At 38.6% G+C, this 19,589-nt stretch overlaps 1 protein-coding gene across 1 annotated transcript in view; it reads right to left on the reverse strand.

Annotated features, from left to right (window-relative positions):
- msraa (methionine sulfoxide reductase Aa) overlaps nucleotides 1-17,892 on the reverse strand; it is a 42,386-nt gene extending 24,494 nt beyond the window's left edge. The window contains exon 1 of the mRNA XM_067571976.1: nucleotides 17,677-17,892. Within this exon, the coding sequence (XP_067428077.1) occupies nucleotides 17,677-17,815 (139 nt within the window). The 5' untranslated portion in view covers nucleotides 17,816-17,892. The remainder of the gene's footprint in view (nucleotides 1-17,676) is intronic.
- Between the last annotated feature and the right edge of the window lie 1,697 nt (nucleotides 17,893-19,589).

Genomic DNA, 19,589 nt, shown 5'->3' on the forward strand with positions numbered 1-19,589 from the left:
GCAAATTTCAGAATAAGAGCAGATGAAACCGCAATGTTTTGTTCAATATACAGCAGCTATATTGGTAAATATGCACTTGTTATAAAGGGGCCGGCACTCATTTAATCACAGTTAAGCATCACAGCGAGTCATCGAGCTGGTATGAGCGCATTAATACGCGGGACAAGTCCGGTGTTTACAGTCAGGGATGCAACTGTGGTCTCCTGAGAAGGATACAACATGAGAGAATTTTTTATTGTCTGCGTCGCACATTTTCATTTGAACTAAGCCCCAACATGAATGTAACAAACTGCTCAAGTTAGAAATTAACAAACGAATAAAGTTGCTGCTTTTAATGTCTGATTCTTCTCTTTTTTTTTGAGATCTAAAGCTCTCACATTTATTTTCTCCCGTTTTTATAGCATTTTGAGGCATTTTTATTACAGTAGAGAGATGCAACAAAGGTCGCCTGCTGGACCTGAACTGGGGACACTGTGGTCGTAACACACGAGGTTTATGATATCTACTCTAGTTTTCCACTCCCATGATGAAAGAACCCAGACAAACCAGTCAGGAGTCACTGGTGTAACAACAGGAACACTGGTTTCCCCCCGGTTTATGCCCGACCAGAAGTAGTTTGTGCGACATGTTGTCCGACCTCACTGGAGATCAATAAGGGTTGCTAGCTGTTCAGAATGGACACACTGAAAGGTGGAGTGAAAAGCGATGGGAGATGAGATATGGTTTAAATATGGAGATTTTAAGACAGTCTCTCCCGGAAGGCATTCATAATGTTCATAGTGACAGAAATACTTGTGTCAAGGCTGAAAATAGAGAGCTGAGGGAGAAGTTCAAACCCCGGCTCCTCTCTCATCTCCAAACAGCTGACCAATCACAGCATCAAATGGGTGTCGATGTTGGATGTTTGGTTTCAGAGAGTTGCAGAAATGGCCGTACACAGCCCTCTTAATCTGATGTTGAAAAGGTGTTGAGGTGGAGGTCGGTTTCAGAAACTATCCGACCGTCTGACAAGGACTTCTGACGGAGTAAACTGACCCCTTATACATGACCAAAAGTGCCAGATGTATCACTTCTGTGAATCAGGAATCACTTCAAGAATTGCTGCCAGGTAGCCCATGCAGTTTCATTTCTGATGAGGGTCCAGTGGACTGTTTCAAGCTCTCACTCTACAGTTTCATTTGGTCCACAGCAGCAACTAGTAAATAAAATAAATACAGTATAAAAATAAATAAAGCATACAGTATGAGGCTCAGACTGGAGATAAATAATATCCCACACGCAAACATAAAGAGGCAGAAAATGAATACTCTTTCAAAAACATTCATTAATATTCTACATTTATCTTTGCGTTGAGACACACACACACACACACACACGCACACACACACACACACACACACACACACACACCTTCAGAGGCATTTTTCTGGAGAGTAATTATTCTACGCAGCGCTCCTTTGAAATGTCTGTTCTCCTGGCTGCCTTTATCTCACTGGGAATGATAACAACGCTTATTGTTGATTAATTGAATTCATATTCTTGTGTGAGGTCGAATGCAGCTCTGTCTGTGTGTGTGTGTGTGTGTGTGTGTGTGTCTCTGTGTGTCTGAGTGTGTGACACTTAAGACTATGGGTATATTGGATTTTCACAGCATTTGCATCCTAAGCAGACTTTCTGAGGATGTGCATTTAAAAATATCTGACACTTCTGCTTAAAGGATCAGTCTGGTGATTTTCTATATTTTTCTTTTTGTCAACAAATCTCATGTTTGGATCCAAACCAACAATGAACTGATCTACTAACTAGTATTGAGTGTGTGTATCTAAAGCCTGATATATCTTCTTCCTCCGTTGTTGTCCAAAAACTATTAAAAACACATCAATGAGCCGCACTGCTGCACTGGATGACATGTTCCTTCATTATGAAGAGTTTTAAGCACATTAAGCACGGCTTCAAAGACAATCACGTTTTCAGTCTCCGGAGAGTAGTTTCGTGTAAGGCAGAAGCCACTGTGCTACATATCGCAACCTCTCGACTTTGTATTGAGGTTCTTTGAGAAATTTATAGTGTGGTAAAAAGTCAAGAGGTTGTGATATGTAGCACAACAAGCCAGTGAAGCGGTAAACAGAACCGTGTTCCCGCACATGCTCAGTAGCTTCTGCCTTACACAGTACTACTCTCTGGAGACTGAAAACGTGATGCTCTTATTAGTCTTTGGAGCCGTTTCTAAACAAACTAATGTGACCAAACTCTTCATGATGAAGGAACGTGTCAGCCAGCGCAGCGGTGTGACTCACTGATGTGTTTTTAATAGTTTCTGGACAACAACGGAGGATTAAAAGCATGACTGTCCATAGTTAAGAGCAAATTAATCACACATTTTTTATCTGTTCAACATGTACCGTAAAGGTGTTAATACTCTTATCAATATGGGAGTGGACAAGATATGCTTGCTTTATGCAAATGTATGCATTTGTTGTTGGAAATCAACACAAATCAATGACAAAGATTGTCAGAAACCTTCACAGCAGCAGCATTCAGCTTTTTTAAAAATATGCTCAATTCATAACTTATGACAAACTCAACATGCTCAACAGGCAACAGATTGGCCTGTTAAATTTTCCATTACTTCAGTACTGATTAAAGATCACTCCCTGCATCCCTCACTTCAAAAGCAAATCACGCAATGTAATTGTGTTCAACCTCACATGGGAAAAATAAAAGCTCACAAAAATGTCCCCTTGTGCTATGGGATAAAAACAGGATAATACAAAATGAAACAAACAATAAATAAGGCAGGAAACAGTGAGAGGGGAGTGTAAGAAAGAAAACTACTTTCGCTCTGTGGTCATCATAAAGGTTTTGCTCTTAATGGCAATTCAAGTGCCATCGTTGGCTTGGCCTGCAGTCTGTAGCACCCATTTAGCTACTGCTGTTGAAAGCTTGCTGCTTGTAGGTTTGTCTGTGGGTTTCCCTCGTACACTATCAAGCGTGGTTTGCTGCAAGCTGGATGGTTCGAGGCTAACGAGGCTGCCTGCATTAGCATTAGCTCTGTGCTTCGCTAGCAAATGATATTTAAAGCCTCTGGAAACGTGGCTTAAAATCATAAAAATGCATATATGATATCAAAGTTAAGTGTCTCATTAAGCATCAACAAAAATCTGAATGAAAATAAACATTCATAATTATTAGAAAACTGAGTTCAAAAACAAAGCATTTCTCAGGACTGTGTGGGCGTGTCCAGATCATGTTTGATTGACAGCTCACTTTCAGCTCAAGTACCACTTTATTTTCTATTCATTCACTGAAACGTTTTGCTGAAATGGAATAAAATACCAAATCTATTAAATGGACCCTACTTGGTTAGAAAGCTTGAATAATCCACTAACTAACAAACTAGGTTAGACCACCTGAAATTGTGTTTTTATTTAACTATACCTCCCGGAGTATGGCGCTAATCGTTTTAGCATCTTCCATTCACTTACATGAAACGGTTAGCATTAGCTTCTCTATTCAAAACTTTTGAGCTTATTATCAATTACCCCAGTGGTCTACTGGTTATCTTGACTAATTGGCTAACTAGCAGACTAGAGTAGACCACACATATCTGTTTTTATTGAACTATACCTCCCAGACTACGAAGCTAAGTGTTTTAGCATCTTTCATTCACTTACATGAAACGGTTAGCATTAGCATTGCTATGCTACACTTTTGAGCTACTTATCCACTTGGGTTACACATGGTGTACCAAAGTCTGCTAGTTAGCTTAACACAGTAACTTTCAAACCATATCAGGCTAATTTGAATTCTCATTCTAGCTAAAAGCAAAGAAAAGTGCACTGCATTGTTTTCTCATGGGGGAGATGTGAGTAAGTGTTGTGAAGTCAGCTTGGCCAGATAGCCACTCTTAAATATGATTGGGCAGGTATTTATGATGTAATAAATTCCCTAGTTTAGCCCCGCCTAACTGCAACCCAGTAACAAGGGAAGGGAGAGAAACTTTCTAAAGAATTACACAGACTATGTCAAAGGCTATGTTCTCATAGTTTTTAGGTGTTTACTATATGCACATTAGATCCCAAATTACATGATTAATAGCCAATCATGGATTTGCCTTTCCAGGGGCTTTAAGACTAGATGTACTCCAGTGGTAACTCAGTTCATATCGATAGTAACTACAAATAACTTTGGTCTTGTCAACAGACCCACCTGACAGGGTTTTGAAGCTGAACTTTCCATTCAAAATATTTTATCCATCGTTCCCTGCTAGCTGCCATCCAGCTTAATGCTAGAGGGCTAAACTACAGGTGAGGCGAGGGGTCATCATACTGTAACTGTGTTAATGCCGTAAAAAAAAGAGTGGCATTAAAATGAATTTGCATTAACGTGTTATTATCATGTTAACCTTGTAAGTTGTAATGCCAACACGATAAACACTGTTATCTAAATAGAGAAAAAATATCGCAGATGTTTCTTGTTGTGAAATACAGTTTCTGACTGTTTGTACTGGGAACAAATTTTCTTTTATTTGGCAGTAAAGAGCACTGAAAGAGGTTAGAAAGCACTTCAGGACACTTCACATCAAACAGCGAGCCACTTCATTTTAGTGTGTGTGTGTGTGACTATACAGGCTGCCCCCCAGCTCCCTAAATCCTGCCACAATAATAAGCCTGATCACAGAACAGGCCTATATCCATGGTGACATCTGTGGCGCACACACACACACACACACACACACACACACACACACGCTCCACTCTCCATTAGTGCTGCTCTATTTCAGCTCAGGCCTGTGTGTGAAGGCAGGCAGAACTGCTCCAGAATCAGCCAATCAGCACTCTGTACTGTTTTATCTTCATGTCCTTTCATCATGTCCTTCATCACTTTTTAATTTTCTGTAGTGAGACCACAGAAACAAAAGAGAAAACGGTCAAACATAGAAGATTAAGATTAAGTAAAAAGCTTAGCAGCACATGGATTTTTACAATATGAATTTGCATCCAAAAGATTTACATCAGCCAGTGGATAAATGACTCTGTAAACAGAAAGGTGAAGGCGGTTTAAGCGGTGCCTGTACAAAATAAACAATGGAGAAAGAGAAAGAAAGTCTGTTTTACATCATCCAGCACAAAGAGCTGACAGTGAACAAAATGCTGAGTCAGACTCCTGCGTCACAGTCTAAGACTTTATTTAATCTTTTTCTTTTTTTTTCTTCCACTGATCACCAGCAACATAATGGAAACTATTAACACTGCAGCAAGAATATGTTTATACAAATGGAGCTGATGATTAATTCATCCCGAGGGAATGTTTACCAAACTTCATGACAATCTATCCAATAGACATTTTACCCGAAATCAAAAAATGTCAACATCATGGCAGATAGATAATAGTGGTAAAGTCTGAGTATCACAAAAGTCAATAGGATTTATCATCTTATGAATGTACAAAATGTACAAAATTTTGTTGCAATCCATCCAATGGTTGTTTCAATACTCTTTATTTAAAGTAGACATATTGTGCTTCTTGTGATTTTCTGTTATTTTTGTACTGTCATGATGTCAGAAGTCTGTGTTAAAAAAGGTCAAAGTTCCAAAACTTGAGGTGAACATATGTCGAAACGTTCCCTGCAAGTCAAAATCCAGGGCTTCAGCCTGCCCTGAGTGCTTTATTTGCAACATTTTTTTCTACCTTGCTGACGAGCTGATCCTGCATGCCCATAAACGGCTGTCCATTCTGTAGCCTTTGTTTGTTTGTTTCTAAGGTTGTTCCATGTGTTGTTTGCGTTGTCCACTCACATATTTTGGATCACTCAAACATGCACAGATGTATTTGAGAAGTTGACGTTTTAAGTAAAGAACAAGAAAAAAGTGAAATCCTACGACTATAGTTTGTTTTACGGTTTGTTGATGTAGCCTCTCGAGCGGACGGATGTCTGCTGTGACGCATCTTCATGAAGCTGACCAATCAGAACAGAGTGGGCTCATCAGGAGGCGGGTCTTAAAGAGACAGGAGCTAAAACGGCCTGTTTCAGACAGAGGCTGAACTGAGGGGCTGCATAAAGGACCAGTAGAAGATAAATAAGGAGTTTTTAACTGGAAATCATGCAAAGATATTCCAGTAGAGCCCCAGAATATAAATATAGACCTGGAAATGTGCATGATATGTCCCCTTTAACAGTAAATAAATATTATTTAGGATCAAAATACACTTCATGTACTAAAATTAAAAGTACTCATTATGAAGAACGCCATAATATATATCATGTTGCATTAATGTGTAAGCATTACTTTAATGATGCAACTGTCAAAGGTGGGGCTAATTTTAATATACTGTTAAGTGGGTGAATCATAATTTATTTGCTGATTATATTTTATTGATAATTTAATGCAAAATAACTAGTAACTACAGCATTTAAGTAGATGTAGTGGAGTAAAAAGTGCAATATTTCACCCTGAAATGTAGTGAAGTAGAAGTATTATAAAATGGAAATACTCAAGTAAAGTACCTCAAAATTGTAATTAAGTATAGTACTTGAGTGAATGTACATAGTTACTTGCCATTATTTTGTTATTTTAACATGTTAGAAATAAAATAATCCAATGCAAAAACTACTGGACTGTCATTGCGATCTCTTGATCCGCGCTGCTAACAGTGCCAAAAATCCACTCATACAATTTGATTCACATTGTAAAAATATTATTCAGACTAATCCTGCTAGCAATACCAAATCTGTCTTCATAATCAATATCAACAAAACATAACTGAATATCAGCACAGTGTTTTTCTATGTCTGTCACCCATTTTTTTCTCTCCCTTCTTGTTGGAAAACATCAGCCTGGCCTCTCAGCGCCGCCCCGGCCAGGAGAGGAGCTACAGCCTGGCCTGAACGTCCAGGTTTCCCCTTCTCCTCCCCCTGAAGCTCCAGACCTGACAGTGATAAATGAAACACTGCAGCTAATGTCTGGCGAGGGGAGATTGGAGAGCCTGCACACACACACACACACACACACACTGCACTGCAATTAAATCTACAAAGTAACCTCCCCCACCTCCTCCTCCTCCTCCTCCTCCTCCTCCTCCTCCTCCTCTCTCTCTCTGATTGCCTGGTTTCTTCATCTTTCTTCGGTTTTGCTCCCCCCCCCCTCCTTTTCTTATCATCCTCCTTTTACATCTCCCTCTTCCACCCGTATCTCTCTCTCTCTTTCCATTTATTTCTCCCTGCTGCTGTATTTCTCTCCCTCCCTCTATCTGAGCCTCTCAATCAGCTGCTCTGATTGCCATCGTCATTTTTATTACTGCCCATCATTACAACCATCAGCGTTAGCCTCATTGTTCTGCTGCTGACAGCCCCCTGTGTTTGTCTTCTAACACGCAGTACATTTCAAGGAAGCTGTGTACAGAATCAAAACTTAGTAGTAGGTTCTTATTTTAAAAAGACCGTTTTTTGTGGGAAAAACAAAGTGCTTTATAGGCTTCAGACGCTGAGGCTAAGTCTGATTTTTAGGACTCGAGGTAAGTGGCACTTTGGTTTGCTGTGTTTGTCCATATAAGAGCAGAGCAATAGTTCTTACATAAAGTGATGGTGAGAAATCTAAGGAACACCAGACTCCAGCCTTGAAAACAACCAGAGTTGAATCAACAACCAAAATGACCAACACGTCCTCCAAATTAAACGACCAAATACATTGTTTCACCATATGACTCCCGAAGGACACATGGGAGCGTTTTCTAATCTATCGCATGGATGTATGAAGAGAACTGGATACAGGAAGGGCGCCAGGCTTTGAAGCCAATTTGACATAGTGGCCAAACCGTGTAATTACAACGTCACGTGATGCACACTGGCCCAAAAAGACTTTTTCCCATAGACTTACATTGTGAAAGAGACATCTGTAAATCAGCGGATACATTTTTCTGAGCGTCACAACCCCCGCGAAATGACTTGTCTCACTATCAGAATTAAATCCGTTTGGTCCGATCACATTTCAAAAGCCTAGAAGAGCCGCATGATTGAATTGTTTTATCCCCATTCAAGTTAGCCGGAGGGCTAAACCGGAAGTAGCCGACTCGGCCAGCGAAAGTCACTAGTACGCATGCTCTATGGGCCGCACAATGCAGAAGATCCAGGTACTTTCATACTGGGGAGTTGATTTTTTTTTTGCTTCATGCGCCACTGAGCAACTTTCATAGGAATGAACGGGGCCCCGCCTCCGACACTGTATCCAGTTCTCTTTATACATCCATGATCTATCGCCCCTATCGGCAGTAATCAACATCATTTGTCTGTTTCCAAAACCATCACACATCACTGTTAAACAATAATGATGTTTTATGATGTGACAACGCTGTGGTTTAGGTCTGGTTAGGTTTAGGGAAAGATCATGGTTTGGATTAAAATGATCATTTTGTTAAGGTTGGAGAAATGTGCGGTATTATGTCCTTAAAGGTAGGCCACCGTCGTTGTCATGGCAACAATAAACAACAATCGTAGTCATGTTATTGTGACACTTGTAGTTGGAAACTTCAAGTGTCACCATCCATCCACCAGACCTCCTCACTGTGCAGAATATAAATATTACCGTTATCTAATTTCCTCTTTTGCTCGAGTCATAATTACTACGGCCACTAGATGGCATCTGTCAGTTGAACGTAAATATACAGTAGGTTGTTTTGGGCTACTGGCGATTACAACCTATTGACAATCTCACAATAACTGAGGATCATAAGCTTCAAAGGTTGTACATACTGCAGAGGTATTAAACTAGATTTCATGACATTTTGCAGGAGTCTTTCTTTCTGTTTTTTACAGACGTTGCAACAGGCAACTAACTTCATAACCTGAACTAGATTCTGATGCAGCTCATCTTATGATCAATTTAATTACTAATTAACAGACTAAACAATAGTGACACTCATTTTTGTGATCAAAATCTCATTCTGTCAATTCTGGAAGGCCGATTGAATATATCTCATGTAAATCATCAGCCCCACCATACAATATAATATAATATGATATATAATACTAAACATTAAGTATTCTTACAGAAGCATAAATACAACAATTGTCTCGCTCATGAACTGCATTGCATCTGCTGTGTGAAACAGTCCATCCGTGCAACGCTCTCATTTGCATGTCCATAATTCCTGAATAAATAATGTCCGTGAAGTACTTGGAAAGAGTATTGTGTATTGTGTACTTTGGCGCAAACAACAGTGAAAACAGGAATGTTCTTGACAGAAGAGCTTGAGTGAAACTAATCAGTATTCATTCAGTATTAATTTATCATTGGAAACGTTATTGTCCATTATATGCTGAATTATTATATGCTTGCCTGTAGACAAATTTCACATATTTGCAGGTTAAAGCAACCAAAAGACCCATTAGGTAGTAATTAATTAAGTGGGATTGAAAGTGTAACATCTCAATTAGCACCAAATTACAAAATTCTTTCGGGAAACTTCTTGGAAAATTATTGGAAAATTATTCAGAAATGGCGCATCTGTAAAATAAAGTGTTCTTCACATCTCTTTGTCACTGAAGATTGTTATATTTCAAAAAAGTGTGTATTTTTCTAAGATGTTAATGGGAGCGTTCTGTACGTCAGGCCGCTACAAAAAAACTGACCAGATGTTTCTATTTTTCTGGTGACAGAGTGGATACAGTGAGCCATACAGTATATGATAATGTAAACCTCATGAGTGTATTCAAATGTACAAATGTAGAAAATATCTAAATAATCACTGAGTGTAGTATCCATCACGTTTACGTCTTCTGTCTTCTCTCTGTCCTCTTGATTGACAGCTATGTGTGGTAGTTAGAGTGGCGGTTGGGGTTAATAAGAGCACCACAGGGGGTGTGTATGTGTGTGTTTGTGTGTGTGTTCCCTGAAGGTTTACCTCAGTCAATAACTCAGAGCCATTAGTAGTGAGACAGTGTGTGGAGGGTGGGGAGGGGTTGGGAGGGTGAGGGGGGGGGGGGGGGGGGGGCAGGAAATAGTACTTAATGCACTTAAAAGATGGCAGACTGATTAGACCCTTTCAGACATGGAATCTGTGAAATGGCTGGGTACATCTATATGTTAAGAGTAATGGCTTTTTAGCACCGCAAGTCTCTGCTATGGGAAATGTTCATAACAATGCATGCACACGGGATTAGGAATACAGTTATATTTAATATACGGTGGTAGAGACTGTTTATTGCAACATATTTAAAGGCTTTTAATAACATCAATACATTTATGATATGAGCAAAGTGCTCTTCATCATACTGTGAACACAACATTCCCTCTTCCCCTGTAAACTACAGCTACATTATGTGAAGTAGAGGTAAGGCATTACTTGTGTTTAGTGATAAAAGACTGCAGTGTTTCCTTTAGTGGTTAAAATGTTCAGTACAGTAAGTCAGCTGATCAGACAGACTTAAATGAACATCAAGTTGATAGAATATCAAGGCTGTGTGTCTTATCAGCTTGTTTTTGAGTTCTTCTGTTGGCCAAAAGGCACAAAAAATCTGCTAAAAATGACATTTATTTGTCAGTTTTAATCTGAAACATCATCATCAGCCTTCAGATTGCAGCGCTCAGCAGCACTCATGTGTTCTTTATTAGAGGTAAATGACATAGACTTTGCCCATAAGTAAAAGGAAAGCCTGATTCATAAGAGTCTCCTTTTAAAAATGATTAGGATAATGACAATTTTCTATATTTTTCTTATCTTTCCAATTTAGTTTTCTTATTGACTTGATCTGCAAGTATTGTGTGTGTGTATCCAAAGCTGAGATGTCATTCTCTCCCTGTTGTTGGTCACGTTAGTTTGTTTAGAAACAGCTCCAAAGACTAATAACAGTGATCATGTTTTCAGTCTACACAGAACTACTTTCCAGAGACTGAAAATGTGATCATCGTTATTAGTCTTTGGAGCCGTTTCTAAACAAAGTAACGTGACCAAACATTTCAAGACATTGAAGGAACGATGAGGGAACATGTCATCCAGTGCAGGGGTGTGGTTCATTGATGTGTTTTTAATAGTTTTTGGACAACAATGGAGGAATAAGATATATCAGGCTTTAGGTACACATACAGTACTTGTTAGTAGATCAGTTCATTGTTGGTTTGGATCCAAACATGAGATTTGTTGACAATAAGAAAAATATAGAAAATCACCAGACTTATCCTTTAACCACCTTTCTAAATCATAAGGTAACCATAGCAACTGTACTTCTGCTTGGTTACCAGTTAACTCTGACCGGTGAAACAGACCTGATCAAGAGTTAAATTGACTATTAACAAACTTTTAAAGATGGATGATGATTTAAACTCTGCTTCTCTTTATGTTTTAAAATAGACATGTTTTATTGTTATACTATTATTTATACATGGACTTGACAGAGGAAGTGCCACCATGCAATGCATCATGGTCTTCTTCATCTCCACTTTGTCCATTAATTTTGCAGGACACGTCACTGTGTGTTATCACTTACATGTGTCATATCGTGTCCTATTTATGCAATTTACACAGTCTGACTCTCTTCTGATTGTGAAGCATCAATGTCAAACACCACCAGTTTCATACCTATTTTACAATGGCCTTTATCTTGTGTCTGTGTGCGATCTGATTGCCAGACAACATCAACACTGAACACCTGAGCGACAACACGGTTAACCTCTCAGCCTTTCTCTTTCCCTCCATCTTTTAATCTCCACCCTTCTTCCTCTTTTAATGTCTATCTTTACGTCTCCCTCATCCATCATGTCTCTCCCGTTCTCTCTTAAACACCTGTCATTTTGCCTGTCCAGGTTATCAGACTGCTGTGTAAACAACCACAGAGAGCTCTGCTGATGGACTCACACGCTCAAACACCTCTTCATTCATTTGCTGGAATCCCTGTGTGTTGTCGTGGTAACAGCTGTGCCAAAGGTGGATGGATAAACGAGAGTCAGTCTGAACTTGATAAGGCTGCAGAGTCAATGAACATGTACAGGAGATTAAGATGGAGGCTCTGATACAACACCTGAATTCACCTGATCTGTAAATATGATATACTATGTGGCCAAAGGTATGTGGACACCCCAACTTTACAGCCATATGTGATTGTTGAGCATCTCCTCATTAAGCCATGGGCATTAATCTGCTGTTATAACAACTTCCACTCTTCTGGTTTCAGGCTTCCCACCAGATTTTGGAACCTAGCAGCAGAGATTTGCTCCCATTCAGCCATTAGTGAGGTTGAGCAATGATGTTGGGTGATAAGGCCAAGCTAGAGGTTGATGTTCCAGTTCATCCAAACTGGGGAAACATTTCTTCATGGACCTGGCTTTGTTTGGGGGTATTATCATTTTAAAACAGGAAAGGGCCTTCCCCAAACTGCCACAAAGGAAGTATAAGCTATTATGTAACATAACTGGATGCTGTAGTATTAAGATTTTGGACCTTTAGTTCCAAAAGAAGAAACTTAAGGTCCTAAGACAAACTACAAGAAACAGCCCCAGACAAAAAGTACATAAAAATGTACAAAAGATGATTGTAATGTTTTCACTCTATTGTTTACCAGCCGGCTCTGCTTCTTGACTCGCATGTGAAATAGTCCAAATCACGACACCACAGTCGCAGATCACTGTTTCCTTCATTTTGGCTAATTTTATCCTCACTTTAGACTCAGCAATGTTTTCAAGTTTATGTTTGTTAAAAGTGAGAATAAATTAGCTGAAATGAAGGTGACAGTCTGCGACTGTAGTGTTGTGATTCGGACTGTTTCTGTTTCTGTGACTGTATCTGCTTTGCAGCTGTTTAAAAGAGGAAAAGTTTCTGGTGGACTAGACAAAGGCTGCAACTGCTTTTATTTCCATTTTTAAAAATATAGTGATTCATTCTTCACTCAATCCATTAATCCTTTAGCTTTTAATATGTCATACAAACAGGCTTATGACCACACTAACAAAGACCTGTGATGTCTTCAAATATCTTATTGTGTTATTTTTATTTTGTTTGTTATTTTATATTTTCAGCTGCTTAGAGGAACCCAGCGTTGCTGAGTGTTTGCACAAAGTTTGAAGAGTCAGAGTATTTGTAAAAGCTTTGAAAATGGCACCAGCTGACATTTCCTAATGACAACTGTTGACATGCTTCAGGCCTAACGAGCTGATAAAGGTCTGTGACCTTGTAAAAAGAATCTGACACTTCAGAACTTGTGCACATGTCACAATGGTGTTTTTATTTATTTTTATTTTTGTTCAATTTATGACATAAAAAGTAACTGTATGTCAACCTCAAAGAATACCTGAAACATTTCCTGTCAGAATGACACGTTCCACAACAGAAAGCTACAGTAAAACTGATTTATACCCACAAACACCAAACCAGCTGCTGGATGTCTCAACACATCTGCATTAACTTCTTCATTTGTCTTTGTTTTCAATGTTTTCATCTGTCCTTGTGTGGGGAGGGGAAGGAAATACAGGTTGGAGTAAAATATAATCAATTAGTCAACTGACTTAAAATTAATTGCCAACTATTTTGATAAGCAATCAATCATTTGAGACTTTTTCAAGCAAAAATGCCAAATATTTCTGAGACCCAGCTTCTCACCTGTAGAGGATCTTTCTCATATATGATGGTAAACAAAAGACATTTGGGTTTTTGACTGTTGGTTGGATAAGACAAGGACATCACTTTGGAGTCTGGGAACTTGTGAGGGACATTTTTCACCATTTCCTGACAAATGATTTAATCGATTAATTGAGAAAATAACTTGCAGATTAATCAGTGAATGAAAATAATTGTAGTTACATGACTGGAGCATTTTAAAGCAGAAAGCTATGAAAAGTCATATTTAAGTTATGTTTTAGTTTGTACATATTATCTGAGATCCTTCAGTCTATGAGCTATGATTGAAAGCTCCAGAACAGCTACTAAACTGCCCTTGTGGATTATTTTGTCAACTGTGTTGGCAAGATCAAGAATGAACTTCCAGTTTCAACTTTTAGTCAACTTGAAGTGCTCAGAAAAATGTAAATTGAAACACCTGTAACTCCACGACAACAGGGCTACATCTATCTGCTGAGGAAGACAGTGTGATTCGATCAAAAGGTCCAGAACAGCCAGTAAAGTCACACGATATAATGATCCTGTTAGCATAGTTATGAGTCTAAAATCCAAAAGGCTCTAATTCAATATTAACAACGTCAACTTTCAAGAGGTGAAAAATACAGAAACCAATACTTCTGTTGTTTGTTTAGGCTTCTGGCCTGGCTCGGCCTACTTCATATCCTCCAGGAAAGTTAAGTTACTAAATCCTCAGATTAACGAAAAACAACATTTCAACATTTCTTACTTCTATTGACATTAAACTATGTTCCCAAATTTTTTTTAACAATAAACTATTTGGAGAAACAAGCATTCATACACAAACCTCATGCTTGGCGCAGGCCTTCCTCTGGCTACTAGTGGACTTCTTGAAGTCAAATATCCGTCTTTTTCCCATTCCGAGACATTTTTTGGCTTTCCAAAAAGTACAATATACACCACTTTATTACCATTAGAATCACAGACTTTCAGTCATGTTCAAATCGGATATTGTGGTCACGTTATTCTTTGTCTCAGAAGCCTGGTCGGTCCAAAAGGCTCGAACGCGGAATATCATTTAAAAAGACAAAAACGGTTATTTTGTTTTTCGGTGTCCAACAGCCCTTTCAGAGGCAGAGTTTTCGGTCGTTTGAAAGTACTTTTTCCTCTCTTGTCTCCTTCTGAGCCGAAGCAGAGCTCGTCCCCGTCCACCACCTCCACCACCATGCCTGGACATTTCTTGATTTCCTCTGGCGCTGCAGCCCTGAGCCAGACAGACAAAGGAGGTGAAGCCTTGCCAAGTCTCCTCCACTGCAGGCATGGCTTTTCCTTTCCTCCCTGCGCCCTCGCTCGCTCTCTCTTCATCTCTCTCGATTGTGGCAGCGTTCCCGAGGAGCTTTTGGCGATGCTCCAGCCTGTCTGCCACGCCGTCTGAACCCATCCATCCATCCATCCATCCATCCATCCATCCCGATCCGTCCTTTTCGACGCAGACCCCCGCCCTCCTAACCCCTCCACTCCCACATCCTCCTTCGCCCCGTCCAATCCCTCCAGTCCATCCTGCTCAAAATATTTAACACACTTTGGGCAAATAAATCCAAAACTATATCTAAATGACTGGTTTCTAATCACTTTGATTCTGTACTCTCCACCTCACACCATCTCTCTCTGTCTCTTTCACACATTCACTGAATCCAAATACCACTGAGTTAATATCCTCAACACCATCTTCACCACAAAACATTTACACTTGCTACTTATTTCTGTTGTCTTTCACTTCATAATGTTAAAGGGCAGTAAGTGTGTGTCTGAGTATGTGTGTGTGTGTGTGTTTGTGTGTGTGTGTGTCGGGGTCTTTTGTTCAGTGCCAGTGCAGATCTATTCATCATGTGCCAAGACTCAGCACCCTCACTTGTAGTGAAGAGGGGCAGGTTGGTGCCAAATGCCCCGACTGCCAACTTAGTGCTGCTGTCGGTCTGTTTACACCAGTGCTGCCCCCCCCCCCACCAAAAGTCCACGAGTCCAATCATCTGTCGGACACCCCTCAGTCCACTGAGATTCTTCAAGTCAAGCAGTTGTTTTTTTTTTGTTGGTCAAATCTTAAATTGCAAGTGTTTCATTTGTTTATTTATTCATTTACACTTGAGATTAAATTGTTTTACGCTTACAGAGAAATACAGTAGCCTATAATAAACCATCCTGTTGAAGAAGTTATTATTTCAAAGCGGACAGTGCCGTGAATTTGTTTAAAATTTTCAGGCCTACTGTTTTTATTTTCATCTAAAAATAATTCCAATCTTAAATAATTTAGTTTATTTATTCTTGTTTAGATGTATTTATTTGTTTTTATGTTTAAAGAGAAATAAAGAAGTAGGCCAATCCTGCTGAGGAAGGCAATGCCATGAATTTATTTTAAATGGTTTCATTTGTTTATTCATTTACACGTTGTTTTTAATGTTTAAAGGAAAATTAAAAAATAGGCTATAAGAGCTAAACATAAATACATGTGTGCTGCTTGTCTCATTATTCCAATAAATCCATATGGTAGCCCGATTCAAACAGGCTACAATTCAAATCTTGCATCATATGCAGCTGTCCTTTATTGATTTTTAAATGCTCAAAAATATGTTGCCATGACTCTGTTGCATTTGATTATGTTAATGTGGTGGAAATCATCACTGAAGCTCATGCTGATGGAATTTCTGATTGTCAGATAGTCTATATGTAAAAAAAAAAGAGGAACGAATTGTCAAATCTTTGCATTGAACAGCTAAATCTGATTCGACTGACACAATTCTGAGTCGGGTACAGTCTTAGTTCTTTATCTCTTTCACACACACACACACACACACACACACACACACACACAACTATCCTTTATGAAAAATAAACAGATGTATTGGTTGTGGCTGAAATATTAACATTGAATCAGCTGATACTTAACATGTAAACATGTTCTTGCTAAATAAGCATTTACTCTATTAAATTTCGATCAATTAGACCAGAATGCTGAGACAGATGATTATTAATTAATTAGTCAACTGACAGAAAAATACCAGACGATTTTGATTACAGCCACAACTAACAATTAATGTTATTATGGATTAATCTCTCAATGATGATTATTATGATAACTATTTCATAATTGATTACGCTGCCGATTATTTTCTCAATTAATCGATTAATCGTTTGATCTATAAAATGGCCATTATAATTTTCCAAAGTCAAAGGTGATGTTTTCATATGTCTTGTTTTGTCCAACTAACAATCCAAAACACAAATGTATTCAGTTTACTGTCATGTATGACAAAGAAAAGCAAAAAATCATCAAATTGAGAAGCTGACACCAGCATATTTTAGAATTTTTCCTTAAAAAATGACTTAGACAATTATTGGATTATCAAAATAGGCTAGTTGGCACTTGGCCACGGTGACAGTAACTGGGTCACACAATAAGAAACACACAAATACCGCATGTGTGGTGTTGGGTTGGACCCTTTATTACTGCACTGTAACTCAAACTGAAACAGCTTTTGAAGAAGGATCAGTCATGTAGTCATGAGTGATCTGGTGCTTGTTGTTTTATGAAACTTTTATGGTCTGTTTGTTTGTGTTTTGTGCTGGTTTGTATGTACTTTGTTGTTGAATTTCATGTTGTAATGTAAGCATGTAATGTTGAGTCTTGTGTAGTTTCATGTGAATTTTACTATTGAGTTTTATGTATTTTAAAAACCCATCTAGTCCTAGGCTATAAATGCTGTGGCAAATACAGGAGACCTGACGGATCTGACAGGCGCATGCGCAGGTTGCAATTCACCATTAAAAACAAGAATAAGGCGCATGCGCAGGAGCAGCTCCTCTGTTTAAAGTTGTGTAACAGCAGCTGCGAACGGCTAAATTTATAGTTAACCGTAACTTCATAACGTCTTCATCACTGATTCTGTGCTTGTACTGTAAAGCGGATACGACCGCAAATCTTAGACAGATATAACCAGAGCACTAAAAACAAAGCAAGCAAACGTTTCATTTCGTTTTTGGCCGCTAGCTGCTGTGTTTTAGTTATGTCATATCGCTACAGTAGCTACTGCTAAAGCTAGCCGGGGTCAGACTTACCGGATACTTTGATGCTCTCATCTCGGCCGGGCAGCGCTGTCTCAGGAGTTGGCATCTGTGCTTTAGAAGCCATTTCTCCCATCCTACTGTTTATAAAATGACGCCAAACCAAACGGAGCCTCGGGGAGGAGAGCACCATTGAACCTCCAACAACAGCAACACAACCCCGCTGTACTCTGAGGGTTAGCCCGGTTAGCTGGGCTGCATAACAACGACGTTACCTAACGTGGAGCCGCCCACGTGTTACACCATACTGACCATAAACAAAACTGCATGCACTAATACACTAAAAGCATGGTTTATGCAAAGGGACAAGAAGTTACACTATACTCACCATAAACAAAACAGCATGCACACGAATACACTAAAACATATTGTATGCAGAGGTACAAGAAGTACTCAAATCCTTTACTAATACAACATTGTAAAAAATACTCCATTACAAGTAAAGGTCCTGTTTTTAAAATGTATTTTTATTTATACAGTCTAAAGTTAAAGCAGGGACAGTGCACATTAATACACATTTCTGTAAATGTGCCAGTTCAGCCATCTTGGCTGATTTTCAACTGCAGTACCTGGGCAGGTGTAATGACAGCTACAACAGACATAAAATACATTAAAACAAGAACAGCAATACTGTAGGACCTACATATAGAAGAGCATGCTTCATAAGAAGACAAATTACTTTAAAACAAGAATAACAGTAAAACAAAGCATGCTTCAGGTTATTTAAATAGGTTACAGAGTAGTATGGTCACACACTTGTCTTTTACTCGTGATTTTAAGTTAACTTTAAATGAATATGTGTCACAGTCTCTGATATTGTTGGCAGTTCCATGTGTGAACTGCTCTCACTTTGTGAAATGTCGTGTTTTGTGAAATATCCTGCACTTCAGGGCCACCGTATAAATGATCTGGATAAAGCAACAAGAGGACCATGAATTGAGATTTTTATGTCAATTAAGAAATAAAAGAGATTGCTGAAATGGCATCGTGTCCTCCACTGATTGTTGGACATTTTGTATGACTGTGTGATAAAATCCTGTCATACTGAGCAATTTAATACAATGTTATAATGCAGTTTCAATTCCAATTTGCATAAATGCTCAGAAAGAAGTAAAATAGCTGAAGCATGTGATTAAAAAAGGGTTTACTCTAAATGCTGCATTCAAGAAGAGTCAGTAAAATCACAATTATAACTTAATTGCTGGTGTGCATCTTGTATGACTCAGCAACATTTTAAATTTTTAGGAAAATTGTGGTAAAATTACAGTGACAACATTGTATCAAGTGGGGCTTCTGTATGATACCAGTTTAAGGGTAAAATTGGAAAGACTTTATGACTTTCTATACTTTCATGTTATGTGGAAATGATTTAAGGTTCTGTTTTCATCAGAGGTGGAATAATTAATCAGATCCTTTTACTTAAGTGGCTAAAAGTATCAAAACCACAATGTAAAAATACATAAAGTCCTGCATTTAAAAGTATTACTAGCTAAATTTACTTAAAGTACTGAAGTAAAAGTACTTGTTTTGCAGAAAATCAGGCTATGACTGGTATATTAACTAAATTTAACAAAGCACATTATTAATACTGAGTCAGTGCATAAGCAGCATTTTATGGTTGTGGATGCTCGAGGTGGAGCCAGTTTGAACTACTTTGTGAGGCTCACAAGATAAATCTGAGGGATCTTGAGATGATAGATTGGACAAGAAAGAAGAAACAGCAAAGTTTGGCTACATAGAGTTGGATACATTTTTCAGAGCTTTTCTTTATTCTTTGTATTTTTGTTAAATATTAGAGAGTTTTACTTCTTTAAGCCTTAAACTGATATTTATTTGAACTCACGTCAGGGTTCATAGACATGTCCAACATGACAAAGAGACACAAATACACACTGATTTTTCTGTAA

The sequence above is a fragment of the Thunnus thynnus genome, chromosome 18 (assembly GCF_963924715.1).
Source record: "Thunnus thynnus chromosome 18, fThuThy2.1, whole genome shotgun sequence".
In the NCBI taxonomy this organism is placed as follows: Eukaryota; Metazoa; Chordata; class Actinopteri; order Scombriformes; family Scombridae; genus Thunnus; species Thunnus thynnus.